General features: G+C 41.4%; 1 protein-coding gene across 6 annotated transcripts in view; it reads right to left on the reverse strand.

The window, feature by feature from the left end:
* Nucleotides 1–12,520, reverse strand: part of MEIS1 (Meis homeobox 1) — a 374,507-nt gene that overhangs the window by 72,591 nt on the left and 289,396 nt on the right. For all 6 annotated transcript variants that reach the window (XM_033938659.1, XM_033938662.1, XM_033938661.1 and 3 more), the window contains exon 9: nt 9,948–10,024. In XM_033938659.1, coding sequence (XP_033794550.1) covers nt 9,948–10,024 — 77 coding nt within the window. The remainder of the gene's footprint in view (nt 1–9,947; nt 10,025–12,520) is intronic.

Below are 12,520 nucleotides of genomic sequence, written 5' to 3' on the forward strand. Positions count from 1 at the left end.
ATGTTGATGCCAGCAGTCTGGAGAAAGCTAATGAAATTGGTAAAGTAGTCTAGAAAGCAACGACACAAATGAAATGAAAGTAGCCGGACATACAAGGGCCGAATGAAAAGTAATGCCTCCAACTCCATAACTTTTGTTAAGATATTCTAATGATTAAACAAAAAAACAAAAAAAATCAAAATAATGTTTGAAGCATGTTCTTTTATTACATGCCTTTATTTTTTTTAAATTGTCACCATGATTTGCCACACATTTCTACCAATGATGGACAAGTTTTGAAAGAACCGCATAGCTTGTCTCTTCATCCAGTTGCACAGTCTTTTCTACCTCTTCATTCGAGCTGAACAGATGCCCCTGAAGGTTTTCCTTCAACTCGGGGGGGGGGGGGGGGGAGGATCTGATAGAAATTGTATGGTGCTAAGTCTGGGCTGTATGGTGAATGTGGTAAGACTGAAAGACCCATCTTCGCAACTGCCTTTGTAGTGCTTTGTTCTGTTCAAGGTCTAGCATTTTCACGTTACAACAAAATTTTCTTCTTGTGCTTTTGAACTCATCTGAATCATTCTTTAAAAGGTTTCAGGGCTGCAATGGCAATTGATGGTAGTAACAGGTTCAAGGAGACTCATCTGTTGCTCTCACAGGTCGCCCTTTTCATTTTTGATTACACAAATCAGTCCTTGATGGTCCACAAACTTTATATTTCATTGGCCCAATGATGCACAGTACTCACGTCAACACATGCATCACGATAAACCTGCATGCAATGGTGAATTTCGATTTATTTAAAAAATTTATTTTCCATCTAAAACCTAGGCGGGTTACAATTGAACATACACAATCTATTTCCAGACAAAAAAAACCCAATGGAAAGGACTCCTTGAACAATCAGAAATTCCATCACGGCACATTGCTTAAATCACACCAAGTGCTCACTGCATACTGATTCCGCAAGCAACAGCAAATTAGCCTCTTTACACAGGCTCTTTTCACCAACTGAGGTGAAGGAAGAGATTTCGGGAAGGGGTAAAATGCTCCCACCTCCATAATATATCAGCAAATAGCACTGACATGCTACACGTGTTTACTTGCTTAGTTGTTCTTTGAAATCTTTGGGAAGGGGTAAAACGTGGACCTCACGGACCTGACGGATCTAAACCCGCACGTCCTTAAAAATCTGAGGTCCATGCCGCTTGTAGTTAGTTTCTGGCTCTGACAGACCTCGGTGACAATTTAGTGCTGACGGATCTGTCTCAGCATAGGGAGGGAAAAGTATTAGGATCCGTCAGCGCTACAATGTCACCGAGGTCTGTCAGAGCCAGAGACTAGTGCTAGTGCTGTAGCGGCTCTACAACGAATCCTTTAAACTGGTTTCCTGCAGCCCCAGTAAATCGGCTCTGACAGGCCTCGATGACATTGTAGCACTGATGGATCCTAATACTTTTCCCTCCCTATGCTGAGACGGATCCGTCAGCGCTAAATTGTCACTGAGGTCCGTCAGAGCCAGAAACTAACTACAAGTGGCACGGACCTCAGATGTTTAAGGACGCGCGGGTTTAGATCCGTCAGGTCCGTCAGGTCCGCGTTTTACCCCTTCCCAAAGATTTCAAAGAACAACTAAACAAGTAAACACGTGTAGCATGTCAGTGCTATTTGCTGATATATTATGGAGGTGGGAGCATTACTTTTCTTTCAACCCTTGCAGTAAAGCTGGGGGGGACTAACTTATATCATTTGATATATCATTTGATATAACTGCTGTTTGGCCCACATTACAATCAAGTGGTTCATAGTTAATTAAAATTAGAGAGAAAAGGACAATATACTGTACAGCTTGCAATTATTCAGCAAGAGATAAGAGTAGTGTGTGATCCTGTTCCCCATATCTTGGCTTGGGTCACCTCACAGATCTCCAAAAGATTGGGTAAACGAAGCGTTTCAGACCTGCCTTAAAACGGGCCCTGTTTGGTTCCCATTTTTATGGCTGGTAGCAAAGAATTCAAGACAAGGCGTGTCAAAGTAGAAATAGACATTATACTTTGTTATATCCAGATGATGTTGGGAGTGAAGGAGGCAGCAAGATTAACTTATTTATATATGTGAGTACACAGAAAAGGTGTCAGTAAGCTGGAGACATAAATAAGGAAAGTTGTACACAGTACTTTGTTTACTAGAAATAATATTTTAAAATGAATTCTAAAATATATAGCTAACTAATGAAGGGTGGGTTTTTTTTTTAATTTTAAATATGTGTGATACGGTCAAATTTGTTAGCTCCTGTGAGAAATCTTGCAGTGTTTTAAATAATCTGAAGGTGATGAAGAGTTGAACGTACGCAGGTAGGGCTAGTCTCAGTTAGGGCACTGGTCTTTGACCAGAGGGCCGCCTCGTGAGCGGACTGCTGGGCACGATGGACCACTGGTCTGACCCAGCAGCGACAATTCTTATGTTCTTAAAACACTACACAAAGAATTGCACAATCCATGCAGTTTAATATTAGTGCAAATATCAGAGTCTTGAGATCCTGGATTATGAAAAAGGACTTACTTGAGAACAAAAAAGGAAGACCTCACCATCTATGGCTCTAGGATCAAGAGGGAATCTAGTTTTAAAAGCAAGGATAATGATACTTTCCTGGAGTGGCACTAACAGGCCTTTTATAACAGATGGTAAAAAGAGAGGGGGAGATATGCAACCCACCTTGCTTTATATTTTTTAGGATTTAACTTCAGTCTGTTCTGAAGAGCCAACTGGCTGTTGTATCAAGTCAGATGATTGGATGGGTAACATCTAGAGATGAAAGATCTTATAAAAAGACTAACAGCTTGTTTTATAAAGCTGCGCGGCAACAGCCCTGAAGCCCTTTAAATCTTTATTGGCTTCGAGGCCGTTACCGCGGCTTTGTAAAACAGGCCCTAAGGCCCTGATTCTCATAAGGATAACAAAAGTTAGGCGGTGGTAGGCATCCTACCGCCGCCTAGCTTAATTGATGATAAACAACACGGTAATTGACCGCATCATGTAAAACCAATTAAAAACTAATTTAAAAAAAATGTATAATGTGGACTAGAGGAGATAGTGAATTATAATTAAGAATATTTATATATTTTTCTGTAATCTTTCCTTTCTTTATTATTATTTGTAAAATGATAATGATTAAACTGATAAATAAAAAAATATGTAGATGCTTATAAAACAGGCTGCCGATGTCCCATCTACAGAGGCATCTACCAGCGTCTACAGTCAAAGTGGAAGAGCCCTGGCTTTATAACTTGCTCACTGGAGTTTTGAGGCCGTATCAACAGATGAGGATGCATTAGAACAGGGGTGGGCAACTCCGGTCCTCGAGGGCCGGAATCCAGTCAGGTTTTCAGGATTTCCCCAATGAATATGCATTGAAAGCAGAGCATGCAAATAGATCTCATGCATATTCATTGTGGAAATCCTGAAAACCCAACTGGATTCTGGCCTTCGAGGACCGGAGTTGCCCACCCCTGCATTAGAATGTGTAGAAAATACTGATCTGTATATAGATTTTTTTGTCTCCCTTTTGTGCAGTGTCAGTATGGGGCAGTTCTGTAAGCGGGCACGTCATTTCTGCCTCAAAGTGTTCCTGAAGATATTTTTCAGAATATGTGGAGACATTCTCTCATAGCATTTATTTTTAGCCTGGTTGTGCTCAAACACTTAACATATGGGTATCAGAGTCTGGATCTAGAGAATGACACAGGGAAAAAAACTGTCCCCATCTCCGCCCTGTCTCCATGAGCTCGTCCCCGCCCCCACAAACCATCTGATCCCATCCATACAAGCCTCGAATAGTTTTATACTGAACTTCTTTTCTTAAAGTATAAGAAAGAAACAATATTCTGTACAATTGTCATTTTATAAATCAAAGTTCTGGCTGCTGAACTAGAGAAAGAGATGTTCAGTCGGTAGAGCTTTGTTTATAAATGTTTATCAAAACAACTAATATACTACTTTATGCTAAAGCAAAAAAAAAAAGAAAATAAATATAATTTTTTTTTTCTACCTTTGTTGTCTGGTTTCTGCTTTCCTCATCTTCTCCTCATTCAATTTTTTCCATCCACTATCTGCCTTCTCTCTGCCTCTTCCATTTGTTCTGTTGCTGTGCCTCTCCCTTTCATCTCTCCCTCCACCCCAATTGGTCTGGCACCCATCTTCTTCCCTCTGCTCCCCCCATAGTCTGGCATCTCTGTCTTCTTTCCTTCCAGCGTCTTCTCCCCACTCTCTGCTCCCCATTTCCCTTCAGCGCTTTCTCCCCTCTCTTTGTTCCCCATTTCCCTTCAGTGTCTGTTCCTTTCCACCTCTCCTTCAGCGTCTGTTCCTTTCCACCCCCCCCCCCTTCAGGGTCTGTTCCTTTCCACCCCCTTCAGGGTCTGTTCCTTTCCACCCCTTCCCTCTCTCCATCCACCTTCAGCACCCCTCGCACGGTCCAAGCATCTCCCTTCCTACCTTCCCCTTATCTTCGTGGCACATTTTAATTTAATTTGTTCAAGCAGCTGGAGCCTGGAAGTTGCACAACTGGAAGTTGCGTCAGAGGAGAAGCTTCTGCAGATGCATGCAACTTCAGGCTCCGGCTGCTTGAACAAATTAAATTAAAATGTGCCACAAAGATAAGGGAAGGGAAGGAGGGAGATAGATAGATGTGGTGGTGATCGTTAGGTAGGAAAGAGGGAGGGGGCTGCGTGCGTTCCCTCCCTTAACTGTGGAGACAAGGCCATTCACCGCTCCACGGGGCGGTGGATGGCCTTGTCCCCATACCCACAGTGAGCACTTTCTTTTTCCTCACTGTTTTGGCGGGTTACCCGCGGCTATCTGTGGATAACAGCCACTGTGCCATTCTCCATCTGAATCTTCCTTCCACACTCTAGGCATAGCCTGAAGATAGATTTAGTCTGAGCCATGTTGCAGAAGTTCCAGAAACTAAACAAAATAATACAAAGCTTTTTCACGCTTGTTTTTGTTTTACTAACAAATATGAGAAAAAATGACATTGGAAAATAATCCATTCCACAACATGGAAAAAAAACAAACCTGAGGGACTAAGACCAGTGCATACAAAAAGAGCCGTGCATGCTCTGAATTTTACACTAGTTCTGGGTTCTTCCTATCCTAGAAGCATGCGATGGTGTCACCCACTTATCCTACTTGATAGAAAATTGTCCTTTTTGCATATGAAGCACATGAATTTGTAATCTTTCTGGAAAATATTTTTGAAGGAGCTGGGACAGGAATAAAGACTAAGGAAACCAACATATACAATCTTAGTCCTCAACAAATGATCTCTAGAACTGTTAAATCATTAAGTCTGAACTTTGTTTATTCCACTCAATCTGTAACATCTTTAATCATTGTAAACCGTATAGAACTTCACGGTCCTGCGGTATATAAATTGTTGTTATTATTATTATTATTATTATTATTATTAATAATGCAGGAAATACACCTGATTAAAATAATGGTGCCATATATTAGCTGGCGGTAAACGCTTTACTGTTCCCATTAGGGGTCATTTTATTAAGGTGTGCTAACTGCTTTAGCCTGCGCTAAATGCTAATTTACCCAAAGGATATAATGGATGCCTTAGCATTTAGTGTGAGCTAAATCAGTTAGTGCAATTTAATAAAAGGGCCCCTTAATTGTTTTAATTGGTGTTAATTGGAGCAGTAATTGGCCACATCATTTAAAACCAATTAAAAAGTCATTATAAAAAAGGACACCGTAATCACATCATACAGAGACACCTAATGTCAAAGTAGGTGTGATTTATGCCAGAAATGAACTTAGGTACCTCTGCAAAACCCTGGCCTATATTAGCTATGCCTATGTTAGACATAAGCTGTGATTCTCTTAACAGCGCCTACGTGTGACTGACATTTTTGGAGGCGCCAGCGGATGTAGGCACCATTACTAGAATCAGGCCCTCAGTACACATTCATTCTAATAGTTAACAGTGGTTGACATTTAGCATGTGCTAATTCCTGTGTTAACTGTATAGAAGTTGTGTTTCGGGTGCAGCATAAAGTTGTTTCTGTGGTCCACCAGATTATCTACCATCAAACACCACGGTACTTTTGGCAAGTTGTGGCACTCTATAAGCCTAATAGATCTTTATGATCTGACAGTCAAAGGCTATTAATTCCAATAGCGCAGAGAAATTATGCATACACCAGAGCAATGACTTTCTGCATTGTTGGTGTTAAAATGTGGAATGCTCTGTTGGGCCAATTGTGACTGCGTGTAAATCGGTTTCAGTTTAAGAAACAGTTAAAAAGCTGTTTGTTACTGCATTTTTGTGATTTATTAGTCGGCATTTGAAGAAAATAATGTAGCTATTTTAATCTTGCAATTTATTAGGTGACATTTGAAGAGAACAAATTGTTTAATTGTGGAGATTTTATGACATGGTTTGTTTTTATTTTATTTAGGTTTTAAACCATTTAGTTTTTTTTTTGTAAACAGTATAAAAAAAGTTTTAAATACATAAATAATGCACACTATCTTACTGCTTACTGACTGTTAAAACAACAGGTAACCCAGATCACAAAATGCAACCTCAATAGGTTGCGTTAAGCACATCCACTTTATCTGCCATCCACATAATACTTGGTAAATGTATTGTACGTTGTCTCTGTGATAATTGCTTAGGCAGATCCTGGGCATGCCCCCAATAATTAACACAGAAAGATTGCATAACTTTACTTTAAGTTCATATGTAAGGATGACTGTATGATAAAAGCTATGATTGGACTATGGAGGGTGCCTCCTCATGTAGAAAAATATGAAGGGCAGGATGTTTTCTACAACCTAGTATAAATCTATATTATATTTAAAAAGTGTGTAAATAAGGATCAATGAAAAAAGATTATAATCCTATATATTAACAATACATTTTCTCACTAGCCTTCTGGAGTTACTCCCCTTGCAACAGATCAAATTTTGTTTTGACCTGATCCAGGGAGAGTACTGTATATACTCGAATATAAGTTGATCCAAGTATAAGACGAGGTACCCTTTTCTCCCCCAAAAAGGAGGAAAAAAGGTTGACTTGAATATAAATTGAGGGGATTAATGTTAATGTGTCCTGTCCTGCCAGAATCTGTGCCCTGCCCCCTTCCCTCCTATGCCACACTTCCCTGCCATGTCCCCTGTTACCCCCTCTCTCCCGATGTCCTGCAGGCCTCCACCGGGCCTGCAGTATGGCCTGTTGGACCAGGACAGGAGGGATCCCTCCCGTCTCCTGTTCCGGCCAACTCTGCCAATTTTTTTTTTTACCTCCTTCCTGCCTCCCCTACGTACCTTTTTGAATCCCTGGTGGTCCAGCAGTGTACTGAGCAGGAGCGAGCTTTCCCCACTCCTGCCCTACACTGAGTCCCTCCCTGAATGGCCACCTCCGAGTTCTCGTGACCCAGAAGTGTAAAGGTCACGAACAAGCTTTCTGCACTCCTGCCCTGCACTGAGCCACTTCCTGAGTGGCTGCCACAAGTTCTCATGAGTCCCTTGAGAACTCAAGGTGGCCATTCAGGGAGAGGTTCAGCGTTGGGCAGTAGCATGGAAAGCTCACTCCTGCCCGGTACATTGCTGGACCACCAGGGATTCAAATAGGTACACAGGGGGAGGTAGAAGTTAAAAGAATTGTCAGAGAATGGGTCAGGAGAAGTGAGGGATCCCTCATGTCCTGGCCCACCCCACCAGGTCATACGGCAGGCTTGACGGAGGCCAGCAACAAGTCCAGGAGGGTGTGTGTGTGTGTGAGGGGGGCGCTGACCCGAATATAAACCGAGACCCCCATTTTGGGCCATTATTTTGACCCACAAATCTCAGTATATATATTTGAGTACATAGGGTACTTCCAGAAAGCTAATCAAGAAGGAGGTCATAGTTTGAAGCCTTGTGCAGCATTTACATATGTAAAAAGTAGTATTTACAGATGTGGCTCATAAATGCCATATGATGCACAGCTTTTAAGGGTGTGTTTTGACAATTTTGCTTAAGCCATTTCTATTTAAAATAACTTGAAATAAAAAAATTGAACTGTAGGAACTTGGCTCCTTAATTGGTGACTGTTATATGTATAGTTTTGTGGAATGTGACACTGGTATCCACTCCTCGTCATCTGTCTCCCCCTGATAGTCAGCTGGCAGCAGTCATTGGGTTTTTTTTAAAATGCTGATCATCACCGGCTAAATTATGCTCTGATATTCAGGGCTGCATCTGGGCATTGGTAATGAATATTAGCATATAATTCTGTGCAGCCTGCCTGGGCCTGGCCAATATTCAGTCAGTGCCACATAAGAGTTCTGCAGTCCTGAATAAATACTGCTTGCATAACCTTATAAAAAAAAAACAACAACAACAAAAAAAAAACAAAAACTCCTCAACCTTCTCTGGCCCCACAACAATGCCCCCTCCCTCCAGCCTGCAGCAACACCCTACCCACCATTTCTAGGTAGGCCACCCTAGGCCTACCTGAATACCTGGTAGTCCAGTGAGGGGGTTGTTAAGGAAAGAAGCACAGCTCCCTTGCTCCTGCCCCTTGCCAGTGAGCCTTTCTAAAATGGCTGCTATGACCTCTTGCTGCAGCTCGCGGTACTACACAAAGTAATGTAAACTGTCATGAGATGTCACAGCAGCCATTTTACAGAGGCGCCAGAAAGAGAAAAGAACAAGGGGGCTGAACTCTTGAATCCAACGACCCCCCTCCACAGGACCACTAGGTATTCAGGAAGGCCTGGGGGGATCTACCTAGAAATTGGAGGTAGGGTGGGGTGTCTGGCAGAGGGAGGAGGTGAGCTGTTGCTGTAGCTCGAGGGAGGGGGCATTGTTGAGGGATGGTAGTGTATCAGTAGGTTTTTTTTTTTTTTTTTTTTCTTTTAACAAAAAGCTTATGCCAGTTCCAGCCTGATATTCAGCTGGGGCTACATAACCTAAGCGAGTAAATTTAGGACAGCTTTTGAACTGTCCTAAATTCACCCACTTATCTTATGCATGCCTCGGCTGAATATTACTGGCTCCTCCCCAGCACTGTTTTCTGGCCTGCCCATAACTGGTCCATTTTTTTGGAAGTTGGTCAGAGACAATATTCAGCAGCACTGCACAACTTAGTGCCAGTGAATATCAGAGGTTGGGCGGTGACAAGTGATTTGAGTCAGTGTCTCTCTAGTCCGCTTAAATCGCTCTGAGTATTAGCCCCCCTGGATCACAAAAATTGCCACTTGAATGTGGAAGTGCTGCTGTTAACAAGCAGAAGTCTTTGAATGCTTCTGCTCTCTTTTTGTACAAGTATTTTTATAAAAAGGTTGTTCCAGCTTCACACTTGAGGAAATATTCATATATTTCTCACAACCCTATAGGTACTTTACAAAAGGCTTCACATTTGTCAAGGATTTTGTAAAATAGGGTGGAAACTCTACTTAAGACCTAGGAGCCCTAAGGAAAATGAGGCTTCATATGTATAAAGTTAGTTCAATAAAAAAAGGTATCACCTTTTGTTTGATTGACCTTTATTTCTGTTTATTCATGTAGATTAAGGGAAAGGAACACCACAGCCACATTACTTGATAGTAAAAGTTACATTGCAAATTACATTTGCATCAAAATGTTAATAAGTACAGCAGTTTACCTAAGTTTCAGTACCTAAATATATTGGAAACATGCTCAAAACCTTGAACACGATTCAAATATACTTTAGCTACCTATTTACTGAATTACAACCTGACGTAAACTGCTTGTTTATTTGCCATAGCACTGGAGTTGTGAGATTCCCATCACTGGAAATATTCCGCAGGCAATATCACTTTTGCATCAATAAACTACCAGGAAAAGCAGGCAATTACAGGGTGTGTCATATTAATGCAAATCATTAGCTGCAGGTTGCCAGAGGCTGGAGTGCTGATTGTATGTAAACACTGAGCCAAATTACTTACCAATTGTTCACTTGAAGTATAGTAAGCCCTGTATCTTGTGCCAACTGCTTTTTCTGTTCTTCTGAAGGGTAAGGGTGCTGTAAGACACAAAAATACACATATGTTTGTGTTAAGCAAAAAGCTGTGCAGATTTTGTTAAAAACAAAAGTGCCAAATATAGACAATAATTAAAGTGAAGACACTAACGGCCTCTTTTACAAAGCCGCGCTAGCGGCTGTGCTGCACTAACGGCCCCGAAGCCCATGGGGATTTAAAGGGCTTCAGGGCTGTTGCCACGCGGCTTTGTAATAGAGGCCGTAAGGTGTGCCACTCTTTTAACGAAGGAATCCCACATCTAGTTAAGATACAACACAACATGCGATAATTATAAGAATTAGTGACATGGAAAAATGTAACAATTTAGGATCCTGGCTATTCTTTCATATTAGGTTCATGCTGTAACAGCATACGATATTTGATAATAAAGCTAAGTTCAAAAGTTGTTGCTAAAATCTTCACATTTGGGTTCTGTAGTATTTATATCAACACCACAAGATCAGTATTCCGCCATGTTGTCAATGTAATAATTTAGAATGTCTAACCTAGGCATTTTCAAATTATACCTGTATTTAGCAGTGCTATCAGTATATCCATCCATTACTTGAAGCATCCAAGTTAGATATTTCAAGTTATACCTGATATTTATGAAACTCAGTTTGTTGTCTTTTTTGTATGTTTAGTGGCTGAATATCATTGCTTAGACCTAAAAATTAGATATCTGCCGAAGTGTGGGAGGTAATGTTAAAATCATCAGATGTTGACCTCTGGTCCCCAGGAGATCATTGGTCAGATGCTTAAAGGTCTTAAGATAATCTGATAGAATGTACTGCTCAAAAGACGACAACTGCTGAATGAGACATTGCATATAGAATGTCATATAAAAGTTATAATTTAGTATTCTGTTAGCAAGCATGGTACCTTGGAAGACTCGTCTGCCAAATTTGTCCAAGGTTCTGCCCTCTCTGCCTGGTGGAGTACTGGCATAAGTATAAGAACTATTTGCTCATTTTAAAGCAGACTTTAGTAAATATTGGTGTTGTAGTTGTGGTCTGTCAAAACCAGGACAAGACTGGATCCTATAAAGTGTGTCCAGTTTACGTGGAGCCACTGGAATAGAAAGTGGTGCTTCACAGTTCTTAAAGAGGGCTTCCTTCTTGAGGTTATGAAGTGGTACTTTTATACAACCTTTAGGTCACTTCATGTAGTCTAAGGTCTCCATGAGCTCTGCTCAAGACTCTGTCTTTGACTCCGTGTTTTTAGGAAGTGCTTCCCTCCATCTGTCTAATAAAGTTTGTAAAAGACAGACTTTCAGGAAGAGACCTGAATCGAGGAGGAGGCGAGGAAGGATCTAACGGTATCCCATAAGACTCATCAGCAGAGAAGTCTGAATAGTCACTGGAAGAGTGTGGTGACAGATCTGAGTTAAATTCATCAATGTCAGCTCTTCTGGAAGTGGAACATCAAGGACAGCATTGAGGAGAGTGTCAAGGGGAGTGTCAAGGTGAAGTTGGTATGCTCTGCTCCCTGGAAGATGATGCATGCATATCTTTGGCACAGATCATCGACGTTGTGGAGTCTGGGCGGTGCTCAGATTGGGCTGCTGTTTGGAGAGTTCACACAGGTTGCGACTGCAGTATCCCAGTTAGCTCTTCCTGCAACAGCATTCAAAGCTGTTTTTGCAGTGATAGCACCGGTATTGATATTGGCAAGGGTACATTAGGCACTTGCTGCATTGGGTGTTGAGGTTTTAGGGACCTCGATGTTGAGGCACAACTCAGAGAAGACACTAGTTGAAGCGATGGTGATTGGGCACTGGTGCATCGACACTTGGAGTGCATCAATGGAGATGACACCTGAGATGATGCCGACATATGCTTCAAGGGGGAGACATATTTGTGCTTCTTGACTCACTTACGAGGCTCACCTGATGATGGTAGCACCGATGATGAAGAGGTAGAGTGAATCATAAATGCAGTCGGTGCTAATGCTGGAATAGCATGTGGATGTGCATTGGGGTTGGAGTCTCCAGCCATACTCAATGTTGCTGAAATTATACCAAAACGTTTCTTGAATTGCAACTTCCTGGCTTTAATTGACCTCTTCTGCATGTGAAGGCAGAGTGTGCATGAAATGTCTCGATGCTCAGGACCCAGGCACTGAACACACCAGTTATGTGGGCCTGTACCTGAAATGGTCCGTTGACACTGAATGCACCACTTGAAGCCACTAGAAGCCTGAACATCGATGGAAAAACCGCTGACATGAAGTCAAAGAGCTCAATTGCTCATGGATTTGAGGTGTACAGAAAAAAAGTTGACAATCTTAGAATGGGAGCAGGCTGAAAAGAACGTGAAGGCCCAAAATACCCAATGTAGGGAAAATGAAATTTTTTTAATAAAATGGTAAGAAATGATAGAAAATAAAATACTATGACAAAAAAAAAAAAACCCATAGAAAAAAAGAATGGAAAGGAACAAAAAAGTAGAAAGATTTGACATACTTAGAGACTCTAAAATACAACTTCTCAGCTCCAT

Source organism: Geotrypetes seraphini, chromosome 3 (genome assembly GCF_902459505.1).
Source record: "Geotrypetes seraphini chromosome 3, aGeoSer1.1, whole genome shotgun sequence".
Taxonomy (NCBI): domain Eukaryota; kingdom Metazoa; phylum Chordata; class Amphibia; order Gymnophiona; family Dermophiidae; genus Geotrypetes; species Geotrypetes seraphini.